Raw genomic sequence first — 12,683 nt, 5'->3', positions numbered from 1 at the left:
TAGCTCAAAGTACCAAAATATAGTTATTGCAAAAGCAGCAGATAATATAAAGCGACAATTTTTTACTTTTTTTGGCACTTAAAGCGACAAATATTTAGAAATGGAGGGAGTATATGTCTAAAATATTTTCTTTTAGATTCTCTTTCGGTTATGATGCATGCAACCCTAAGAATTAACTGTAGAAACTAATATATTCTAATATATTTCCTAGAGTATAAATAATTTAGGAATTCATCATACAATCACAGTTATATCGTATCGACTTGCAAGGCCACAATTCTGAAACTTATGTTGCGCTCACAACAGTTCAAATCTCTTAATAGTAGAACAAAATATACAGTAAGCCTATACTAAATATCCATGACCAAACCTCGAACATATCGTGCATTACACGGGAACAAAAAATGGTATTACACTCGAACAAAATGCCACATATTAAAGCACGCCGTTGCTAAACTCACTAATGCAATGAACTAAAGATACAACACTGAAAAAACATGTACAGAAGCATACTGCATACTTAAATGTAGGTGATATACGGCAAAGCCATCATCCTTTGAGAAAGCTCTCAATTTGAACAAGCACCTGCAAATTAGATGTGTTAAAAGGTGAATGAAAAAAAATATGGCAACTTCGAAATATACCATGATCCACAAAAAGGTATAACTTCGTAAGAAAACTTTCTTTTTCTATTTTCCCTCTCGTGTATTTCAAATTGAACTATAGCAGAGAGAAAAGAACCCACCTCGATTGCAATAACAGTTGGACTAAGATTGTCTACATTTACATACCCTAGTTTCGATGCGATGTCTGCAAACAAATCAGTATAGAGGTTATAATGAAGGATATAAGGCCACTGCGGAAATAGCTTGTTGATTGGACAAGGAGAAAACTTTAATCAAATTCAATATAGAGTTCCATCTAGAATATATTATGATATCTAGACCATCCAATACTCAAGTGAGGAAAGGGGGAAATGTAAGAGAAGAGAGAAAAGCATTGATGAGACCATACGTTCCAAAGAAACATGGGTGTTAGCATTAGAATATGCTTCACCCCTCTCTTCTAGTAGTGAGGACAAGCGTGTCAAAGCCTGCAGAGAGGCAAACGATAATTATAACAGGCTTTCATATATTATATGTGTTAAATTTGCCATCAACTAAGGCAGGCAAACAGCAAACCTGAGAGTAAGCATCCCCTGATTTTCCATGCAGCAGAGGACGAGAGCCGGTCCCAACTGCTGAAATCCTCCGTGCTAAGCACTCCAACGGTACATCTAACCAAACACTAATACCACTTCGCATATGTTTCCTGATCAATTAATAAAGCATATAATAAATTACTTGGTCCATGAGGAAGATCTGGCAGTGCAGAGACGTAGTACAGGATATGGGGGGAACTGATAAGTTCACATATAATGGTAAATTTAAAATTTAGAACTTGTATGAAGTTCTACGGCAGGAAGGAAATCAGGTGGAATGAAAGAACTTGTCTGCAAAAGTAAAGCGAGTCCTAAGAGTACTTTCATTATTTGGCTAGCTGTTCAGAAAAGACTATCCACAAAAGATAGGTTAATGAACTGGAAAATATGAAGTGATAGAATTTGCAGCCTCTGTCAGCAGGGTACTTGAGTATCTGCATCATTTATTTTTAACTGTCCCTACTCTGGGGGATTTGGAGCACTATTCCGAGGAAAACAGGAGATGCAAGGGAAACTATGGGGTTTGCTGACTACCAGAAGCATCAAAGCACACAGCAAGGTGAAAAACATTGCATTCACTGAAACTGTCTATAATTTGTGGCTACAGAGAAATGCCAAGGTGTTTAACAACAACCTCGACCATTGCAGCACTGTTGGCAGTCAGATGCACAGAGGAGATGAGACGAGTTTTTATTTAGCTGAGGCTGGCAAGTTCAGGTAGGTTGCAGCTTTCTGCAGGTGCGCTACACAGTCAGGTTTCCTCTTGTGGCTCCAGAAGAACGGAAAGAACAGGAAAAAGGTTTCAGTTTCTTCTAGATGTACTACTGTTATTAGTTTCTGATGTAGCAATGTCCAAGAAGAGGTTGTGATGAATCACACTAATCAGCCACCTAAACCCATTGTGTACACTAGGAGACACAAACAAGGACAAGCAGAGCCAACAATTAGAGATTAGCACAGCAGCAGACAAAGGTAACAAGGGGATGGAGCACCAAAACGTTGCCACGACAAGAAGACAAGAAATACCAATTAATGCATTGTACTGGCAGTAGGTTTCACAGCATAAATAGAAGAGAAGAGGAAAGAGAAAAGCATGTTGAGAATTTGGTAAAGCTTAGGCTTTGGAGAGTTGTGACCTCAAGTCACTAAACCTAGAGATTGGTGGCCTCAAGTCACTAATTTTATCCCCCTCTTTGTGTTCTTCATCCATCAAGCAAATTAATATAATCTATGCCATTAATTTTCTACTCTAAAATAGTCAGTTCATCTCAGAGGTGAGGTTTCAGTTGTTAAGTTGTGGCTTGTGAGGTTTCTCCACCCTTCCTAGAAGGCGGGGGGATGTTATTACCACTTTAAAGCCTAGGTGTTTGGTAGGTTCGTTGTTGTAATCGTTTACTTGGTAAGTAATAATATATTTATATTCCTATAAAAAAAAGCATATAATAAAATTAACTTAAAAGACCATGTAGAAATGGAAAACATAACCCTGAATGACAGTTATATTATGAAACATGCAAAACATACCAATTGATGGGCCTTATAACAGCCCCTCCACCAGTGGAAACAACAAACCGATGCATCATAGATAGGTCCTTTAACACCTCAGTCTGCAACAAACAACTATAATCAGCATTGTTTCCAGCTATGTTACTCAGACACGGGTGTCGGTGTCATGTCCGACACGGGTGTCGGAGTATCTGACACTCCGTTCCAAATATTTGAAGACACTCCGACACGGTCAAAGGAGTGTCTTGACTTGTTTTTTAGACACGACTAGTTTGCAAAGTGTCGGAAAAAAATCGACACTTTTAATAAAAACTGCAAAAATAGTGTTAAATAATATAATTTTATATATAAAAAAAAAGGTGAGAATAAAAATATTAATCAAGTTAAAGTTCCAAAGCAGGATAAATTTATTTAAAAGAGTTTAAAAGTACAAGAATTTAAAAGTAAGAAATAAATGAAAATAAAATAAAATGCTGACTTTGTAAAGCTGTCACTCAGTGGGCACGTGGGTTTGTTCCCCACTTCCCACCTTTTCCTTTCTTTTATTTTTTATTATAGTGGTAGGCCTAGGATATTTAAAAAAAGGGTAAAAAAAATAAGTTAGAAAGCTCAGTCCACCATCACCGAAAAATGACCCGAAGGAAACGAAGACAGCCATGGAAGACTCTCAAACAGTCAAATGCCGGTGAAAATCAGAATTGAAGAGTGCAATCTTGGCGTTTTTTCTCCAACAACAAAAGCCCTAATATAATTGTTCTTCTCTTGCTTCCCCCACCTTCAATTTCTAGATCTAGGGTTTCGAATTTTTCTTTCTCCTCCCGATTTCGACACTTCATATCGGACACTTTTTCGACACCGGTGTCGACACCTTCCCGGACACGTGTCGAGTGTCGTGTCACGGGTCGGGTCGTGTCGACACCGACACCCACCGTCAGATGGAGTGTCGGAGTAACATAGGTTTCCAGTACCCCTAGAAATAAAGGAACAACTAAGCACTTTTAACAAAGTTACATTGGGCCTTGTTTTAAGGGAAAACGAAAATTCTTAGGGAGAGAAAGACCACCTTCTCTCTAGTATTATTTCCCGTTATTTTGTGCCTTTTTTGTACCTTCAAGCTAATTCAAGCTTGTCGCCATGGCAAAGGGTGCAAAGAAGAAACAAAATAAAAATGCAAGCTCACAAAAGAAGAAGAAAGCCCAGCAAAAAAAAGGCCACGGAAGAGTGGAGTAGCGACGAAAATCAGGATGTGGCCTCAATGAGTTGAACAACTGATTCAACATATGAAGCAACCCCAACAAAACCAGTTACTGTGAATATCTCAGCAGAAACGAGAAGGTGTGAGGGCCAGATTGAATCAATGGTTGAGGGTAAGTAATGGTGCCTCAACTAGCAGACCTTCACATACAACTCCTGCAATTACTCCAGTTCATATCCAGAACAGCATTGGGTTTTGAGACACCGGCGGTAAATCAGATGGCACAGCAATTTAACGAGGGGGAAGAACTGGAGTGCTATGCTTTTTCAGAATGTTAAGGATGAAGGTATGAATTTAGAGAAGTTCCTATTGTTATTCAAAACTCGCCTGCTCCCAGTCCAAATGTTGTTCAAATTTCGATGGAAGATGTGAAACAAGTAGAATATTGCGATTCAGCAATTGTTTGTTACACTTTCCCATTTTATATTATCAATTCTTTTTCCAAGCGTGTGGGGGGGGGGGAGAAGGGGAGTATGGGGTCGAGAAATTTTCTATGATGAAAAATGGAGTTTTTATGGTACGATTCAAAAATTCTAATGGTAGGAACAAGGTGATTGATGCAGGGCCTGTTTTGTTCGATAAAAAAACATCATAATGAAAATATGGGTACCTGGTCTTGATTTTAAGGCTGAAAATATTAACTTGATGCCTATTTGGATTCGCAATATTGGGTGGTTATTCAGGTAAAACATGAAGACAATAGGAGGATTCAGGCTTTGATAAATGATAAATGGATGGCACCTAATGTATTTTGGGCTTCTGGTCTTAAAAATAATATGGATGGCACCTAATGTATTTTGAGTTTCTATTTTTTTGGGTTGAAAAGTGGATTTCAGTTCCTTTGTTGGTCTGTTCTTTGATGCAGCTGGTTATGAGAGTCTGCAGATCTATTACATTCTCATCAGTGTTGGTTGATGGCTTTGTTCAGTGCTGGGTGCTCCAGTATAACAAAGTATCTGGTTGTTTCTTTTTTCTTTTTGTGATCTAACCTGCTGCGGTTAGGCCCAAGGTTTTTTTGCTGCTGCTGCCGCAGTCTTGCTCTTGTTCAGATGAGCAGAGTTGAAGGGCCTAATGTTGCTGTTATTGCAAGACTGGTTTAAGAGAAGTAACTTGTGTGCGTGCAGGCTGCTTACAGGCCTGGTCAGAGGTTAAGTCTTCAAAGTCAACTTTGGTTAAGGTGCTGCGGTTGACTGGAAATTTTGTTATTTTTGAAAGGAAAATTAATTCATTAAGAAAGAGTCATACGGCATCTACAAGAGAAATATAGATCTAACAAATACATGACAAATTGAACCAAATAAAGGTTTCCTTCATCAAAACTACGGTCGTTGAATACTAAAGGTTCCTTCATCAAAACTACGGTCGTTGAATAGAGCTTGCAATGTAGAACGTCTCCTGTATACGAAGTATAATGCTGGAACATGCAGCCATTTCATTTCAGAGAGAGGGTCTAACGATTTGTTGTAGCCGCGATGATGATTTCCACTTGATTCATCTGAATGTACTAGGAAAATTGATATTTGTTGCAATCTCGCATAAAACTTTACCAACAAATCAATTCTACATAAATCAACTACGAGTGAACAACAAACCAAACATACTAAAACTAACTCCACTATAGGGAGACTAACAAACAAGAACGAACTTCGCCTATATGGTGAAAATTAATTGAATTTAAGAGACAATAGCTGAATTAAATGAAGGGAAAGGGTCGTTTGACTAGTAGGGTGGTTTTGTTATTTTTTCTGGTGTCTTGTTTTATGCTATGGAGTATTATTTTGTAGCCTCTGCTGTTGAGCTTTGTAATTTGGGAGGGAGGCTTTGCTTTATCTTGGAAATTCTTTCTTAGTTCAAATGCAATTTCTTAATTACCAAAATAAATAAATATATACTAATGTATTGTGATTCATCTCATTCTACATGAACAGGCTTATACTATCACTTAACTGATGCCATGAGTAATCAACTCAGTATGATACTCCGTATTCAATAAGACCCCAATCTACAGGAAAGTTGGAACAGCCTGATATGAATATCTAATGTGTAGTATGGACTATGGAGTACATCTTAAATTTAACCAACATTATATCCTAAAAGTAAAATTAGTCGTCAACCAAAAGGTACAAATTCTTTGAAGAGTGGCAGAGAGAGAAGCTTTTACTCACCTCTTTGTCTCTAAAAAAGCCTTCCCCGTGTTGCTTGAAGATTTCAGCAACAGACGTTCCCCCCACTTTCTGCTCCACCAATAAGTCACTGAAGCATGAAGAACAATAAAGCAAACAACAATTATAGAACAGCAAAGAACCACCATCATTATTATCATACAAGCAAAATAATTAATATATTCTAAACTATAGGGTTCATGTTTGATTGAGTCCAAATAATTTAACTCGTACTTGAGGATACAAATCTATAACTACCAAGTGAAACATAGAATATACCGGTAGCCTAATAGAAATTCTAATTAAACTACGACATCTAAATCATCTATTAAATGATGAAGGACAGACCTATCAGAAAATGAATAATCAAGTGCTTCAGACAAAGTCCTGCCAATAGTTGTTTTTCCAGAGCCCATCATACCTGCATGTAAATTTAGTGAATATATCTAGAGAAAGCTAAATTTTACTTAACTAAAAATGGGATGCCAGTTAGGAACTAACCAACAAGGAAAATGCAGCGTCCATTCAGATAATTCTCTATCTCTGCTGACTTTTTCTGCAATAAATATTTAATTCCTCTGAGATAAAATATTTATTGGGTAAGATGAGTATTCAATCGAGGCCCATCTATCAAAACTTATCTTCAAAGTTCTAAAAGATTTTACAAGCAAGCTGAAGAAAAAGTCTTCACAGTCTGAAAAAAGACATTTGATGATAGAAAAAGTAACCATACTTACCTTCAAAACCAAGGACTCTGAAGCAGGAAAGCCACCAGACTCCAACACAGAACCTGAATAGGCACACAAATTCAAACCTTGAAAAAAATTAAGGTGATATAACCATGATAGATGACTATAAGAGAGATGACTTGTGCCAAAGTACTTCAGATCCAAAATTACTTAAAAGTTAAAAAGAGTTTGCTAATGCATAGGGTGAAGAGTCACTGAATTCTCAAACTAACTCCTAAAATTAAAAGAGAGGGATAAACTCTTCAGGCGCAAGCCTAACTAAATTAAAAGGTTAAGTGTCACTAAATTCACAATCTAACTCATGAAATTAAAAGCAGAGGTCACTGAATTCTCAATCTTATTCCTGAAATCAAGAAAGAAGAACATATCTTTTTGGCCCGATCCTAATTAAACTTGGACTTATATATAGGGTGATGGGTCACTAATTCTCAAATTACACCTGAATTAAAAGAGGGTATTTCTTTCAGGTGCATCCTAAATAATCACGAATACAATGTTATCGATCATATGATCTCAATCTTGCATTATAAGAGAATACAAGAATCGAATCATTCTTCATAGAATTGAGATGACAATATACCAATACCATACTTCGTACAAAACATGATGTAATTAATGCAGGCTCCTTAAACTTCATTTTCCAGACAATTTCATCGAACACTTAGTGACAAAAATTATAAATCTTACCCGGGGAGTTCTTCAAGCAACTGAAAACCTTCGGTCGATACCGTTTAGGAAGAGCCAAAACTCTCTTATTTGATTGTGCATTCATGAACATCATCCGGACCCTAGAATTTTCGGTATCCGCCCATTTGCAAGGTTGAATGCTTTGGAGAAGTTTAGCCTCCATCCCTCTAGTATCAAAAATTTGACTACCCTAATCGCAAATTGATCACCCTTAAACAAAAATGACAAGATTTCAAATATTATTAAATTGGACAATTACCCAGTTCAATACCGACTAACCCTGCATCAAATAAATAAATAAGTGTTGTGAGATAATAAGAAAGAAAGGCAAAGTTAATACTCCCTCAGTATTTTAAAAAGAGATACATTTTGACCGACATATAGTTTTAAGAGAGTGAGTTGAATTTATTAAAATAAGATGAAAGTGGGATAGTGAGTGAATTATTTATTATAGTAAAAAGATGATGTGAGTAAGTGTAGGGACCACAATAAAGAGAGAAATATTAATATAATAGAAGTGGAGACCAAAACATGTCAAAAAAGGAAAGTGTATCTCTTTTTAAAATACAGCCGTTTAAGGAAAATGTTTCTCTTTTTAAAATATGTCGGGGGTACCTGATATATGAATACAATGCAGATAGTTGCTATCTATTTTCAGTTGTAGCAAATGCATGGAATTATATGGGTGTTTAACTGTTTATAGTGGTAATACCACAATTCATTATCAAGCTAATAGGTAGCTACATAGAGTAGGAGGCATGAAAAATTGACCCTTGTGAGTGTAAATATTTAACTTTTAGTACTCCCCCTTGAATGTCCATCTTAATAAAACCAATACTCTATTTCAAGATGGACATTTAAGGGGGAGTTTTAAGAGTTAAACATTTGCACTCACAAGGGTCAAATATTTACACTGTATGAGGTGAATGTCCAACAATATATTTAATGCATGGGTAAATTTTTCTTGCCCCCCACTCTATGTACTCCCTCCGTCCCGGAATACTTGACCGGTTTTCCTTATCGGGCCGTCCCTTAATACTTGACCTGTTTCTAAAAATGGAAATATTCTAACAATATTATATTATTTCTCACTCCACCCCTATTAACCCACCTACCCCAAAAAATAATTAAAAATTCAACCCCTACTCTCCCCCAACCTCACCTCTTTACACATTTCCCACTAACTACATTAAAATAATACCCCACTATCAACTACTACCTATTAAACTAAATAAGTCAATTCAAGTCCCTTAAACTCTGTGCCGGTCAAACCGGGTCGAGTATTCCGGGACGGAGGGAGTAGCTACCTAGTAGCTTGACAACAAATAGTGGTATTACCAATATAAATACCCATGTCATTCCGAGCATATGCTACAACTGAAAATAGATAGTAACTATCTGCATTGATTCATATATCAGATATTAACTTTGCGTATTAGAAAGAAACGCAAAGTTTATATTTGATATATGAATACAATGCAGATAGTTGCTATCTATTTTCAGTTGTACCAAATGCTCATAATTACATGTGTATTTATAGCGGTAATACCACTATTCATTGTCAAGCTATTAGGTAGCTACATAGAGTAGGAGACAAGAAAAATTAACCCATACATTAATTGGAAATGCATGCAATGTAAACATTTGACCCTTGTGAATGTAAGTATTTGCTTTTAACAATAAGTATAAACTATACCCATTAAATGTTTTGCTAATCTAGTGTTTGAATTCATGTAATATTCTTTTTCAAACATCATAATATCATAGAATAAATTAGTTAATAATTTGGTAAACAAATAGTACGAGCATACCGATTGAAATATTGTAATTAAAGCAAGAAAATGCATAGAATGGAGAAATTAGTTGAAATGAGAACTGAGAAATGGGGAGAAAGGGAGAAATTCAAGAGGGAGGGATGTTAGTGAGGAAGAAACTTATGGCGAGGACGCAGTTCACTAAAGTTGGTGTGTTATTTAACACTTTTATAGAGTAAACATAATCGATGTTTATTCATCAATTTTTTGTCCATTTTCGATGGAGCCAAAGATTCATTCTTTTGGTTGTAGGATGTAGTGGACTAAATTAAAATGGCTCTTAAAACCTCTTCGCTTCCTTTCCATTAAGTGGAAGATGGTCGTCCCATTGTCGTCCCGTTATCGTTTTTAGGTCAATTGGTAACAACCTGTCTACAATTGTAGAAGTAAGGTTGCGTACACCCGACCCCCCTTACCCCGCTTCTTGCGGAAGCCTATTCGAGGCAATGATAATGATGATAATGAATGAGGTCCATGGACTTTTACGAACTACTTCAACCTTTTCAAATTAATATTACTTCCTATTCAACCAAAAAGTCACTCACACGCGTTTCATCATTTTCAAACTAATTGCACTACTTTGTTTTTTGTTTTCTTTTCAAGAAAACACTTAGCCTATTGCACTATGCTCATTCTGACTTTGACCACACATTTTGTTAATTTATTGAAAAATTAAGAGAGTATGAAAAGGTGTAATATTATGGGGTAAGATGGTAAAAGCAAGTATGCTAAAAATGGAATAAAGTAAAGTCAGTTGACAAAATTAACCATAAACGGCCTGTGAATAGAACAAAAACGGAGGTGGTATATGTTATAATGTAATATGGTTTAGATTATGTTTTATGTAATATGGTGTTAGATTTGTTTTTATGTATTATTTTCAAAATACCAACTTTCATAACATTCACTATGAAGAAGTAATATATACTTCCTCTTTTCTTTTTAGTTGCAACATTATGACTTTCACGTTTGGCAAATCATACCTTGAATATCTTTAATTATCAATAAGTAATCATAAAAAGTTGATATTCAGAAAATACACATTAAGAAGAATCTAACAAGTTCACACATGAATATGTTTTTCCTTTTAGCATGGATCATCAAAGATAAACAATTTAGTTGCAACATTATGACTTTCAAGTTTGGCAAATCATACCTCGAATATCTTTAATTATCAATAAGTAATCATAAAAAGTTGACATTCAGAAAATACACATTAAGAAAAATTTAACAAGTTCACACATGAATATGTTTTTCCTTTTAGCATGGATCATCAAAGATAAACAAAGTAAAATATATATAAATAGTGCAAAAAGCAAAATGTTGCAAATAAAAAGAAATGGAGGAAGTATAACTAAGTATATCAACAAACTTGTGTTAGTGTATTTGCTGATTAGCCTAACCAATTTAGTAGTAGTCTTTGTTATGAGCCTTATGGCAAGTAAAAACATTATGGTGCCTTGGAGGGGGGGATCAAATGTCACAAGAACATGGACTAACCAACAAAAAATCTAACATTACCAGTTTTCAAAATAATCACGACTAATTTCATGCGGAGTACTACATTTTTGGTTGAACATGATTAACTTTTTTTTTTTCCTATACTGGATAAATTAATTTGCTGTATTCATTCCAATGTGTTCAGTTACTTTATAATCTTACACTCAATAACTCAAAGAGGGTGTCGTTTGGAATAACACTGAAGGAATAACATTCATCTCAAATATTACAACAAAATTGAAGCAGAAAACAAAAATGATTATGAGCCTTAAGTAAACCTGGTTATTGGACAGCGTAACTCAATGAGCATAAGGTGAGGGTCCAATTAATAAGGTTTTTATAAGATAGTGAGAGCCTTTATTAGACAGGGTCAATATAGAGTCAACCTTATAAGACAATAATTTTGAAAACTAAATAGTTATGATACACATTGCAACACGACAATGTAGCAAATATACTACTCCTTGCTAATGATCATTGTAGCTAAATGAATTGTCGGATTCACCTGAACTTCTCTTTACAGAATATAGACTGCTCCGGCGGGTCTGACCAACTAGCTTACCCTCCTCCATTAATAAAAATTGGAAAAGAAAAGGCTTAACATAGTAGGAAGTAGTGCATTTAATTATGAAATCCCTTGGCTTCTACTGCCTACCTAATATTCTATGTAGTATGTGTGTGGATACCAACTAACTTAGTCGGATAAAGTCATGAAGAGGGTATTCATCATTTCTCCTTTGTGGCTCTCTCTACACCGAACCTTCTTTTATGGGCAAATCTACGCGGCGATCATATGATGAGAATCCCCACACTACAGGAATCTAATTATACAAAGATTTGACTAAATTAATATATACATATTCAATCAGACACTATACTGAATTAGCTGAATTGTTCAATGAGGCTATATAAACGGAAATATTCTCCAACACTGTATGTCAGTAAAACGAATTATAGAAGCAAAATACGAATACGACTGACAATCCACTGAATGCAAATTTTGCAATGCCCAAATTATGCATACTACAAGTTATCGATCAAGATTCCATGTGAATTCAACTGATCACAATTCACAAGTACCAAAAATATTGAAAATAACTATGAATCTTGACAATATACAACAACATTAACATTAACAAAAACAAAAACAAATGAAGTAAAACAAATCCAAAAAAGAAAATGAGAACAGGAAGTAAGAAGAGAGTGAAAGCAAAAGGGGCACCTGATCGGAATATTGAAATTGAAGCAGCGTTTTCTAGGTTGATGCCATTGATGAAGAGCTTGGAAGTTGATGGGGAAGAAAAATAGAGGAGAGTTTGTAATAGTTTCCATCGAGAAAACAGAATCAGTATATTTGTTGGTACAATGTTTTCCATGGTTGGTGGAAACTGGAAAGTACGAGTAGCCGCCTGTGCAATGGGGCCGCCATTAAAGGCCCTAACCCGCCCTGGAATTAAATGGGCCAGACCCTGTCCACTTTGTTAATTGGGCGGGTTTATACCACGGGTCAGACATTGGCAGGCTTTTAGTGTCTAAGTTTTAGTAAAGGCTAGATATCTATCCACACAGCTCTAGATGCATATACTAGATAAAACGGTGCCGGATAAGAAAGTACAGCCAGAACTCTCTCCCTCCTCTCCTTCGCTCAAACCCTAGCCTCCATTAGCAAATTTTAAAGGGGCTTCCATCGATTTTTATCGGTGGAAATCCCCAACACTTTTATTTTGTTGGTCTTTTTTTTATTTCGCTTGTTTTTTAGGGTTTAATAATATTTTTTCTTGTGCGGGATCTTTTCTCCCTCGAAAGACA

At 35.8% G+C, this 12,683-nt stretch overlaps 1 protein-coding gene across 2 annotated transcripts; it reads right to left on the bottom strand.

Moving 5' to 3' along the window:
* Positions 1–181: 181 nt before the first annotated feature.
* On the bottom strand, positions 182–12,250 carry LOC110791544 (shikimate kinase 1, chloroplastic-like). Of its 2 annotated transcripts, none has more exons than XM_021996296.2 (11): positions 12,097–12,250; positions 7,561–7,840; positions 6,862–6,914; positions 6,626–6,680; positions 6,473–6,545; positions 6,128–6,215; positions 2,726–2,808; positions 1,182–1,311; positions 1,015–1,093; positions 746–810; positions 182–585 (listed from the first exon to the last, which is right to left on the bottom strand). In XM_021996296.2, exons 2-11 carry the CDS (start codon positions 7,721–7,723, stop codon positions 550–552), a joined length of 825 nt encoding a protein of 274 aa, XP_021851988.1. In that variant the 5' UTR covers positions 7,724–7,840; positions 12,097–12,250; the 3' UTR covers positions 182–549. The 2 variants fall into 2 exon arrangements, with proteins under 2 accessions (XP_021851988.1, XP_021851987.1); XM_021996295.2 differs by having other exon boundaries at positions 7,561–7,770.
* Between the last annotated feature and the right edge of the window lie 433 nt (positions 12,251–12,683).

The sequence above is a fragment of the Spinacia oleracea genome, chromosome 3 (genome assembly GCF_020520425.1).
Source record: "Spinacia oleracea cultivar Varoflay chromosome 3, BTI_SOV_V1, whole genome shotgun sequence".
NCBI classification, from domain to species: Eukaryota; Viridiplantae; Streptophyta; class Magnoliopsida; order Caryophyllales; family Amaranthaceae; genus Spinacia; species Spinacia oleracea.
The sequence above is the reverse complement of the archived record's forward strand: the minus strand, read 5'-3'. Positions and strand labels throughout refer to the sequence as shown.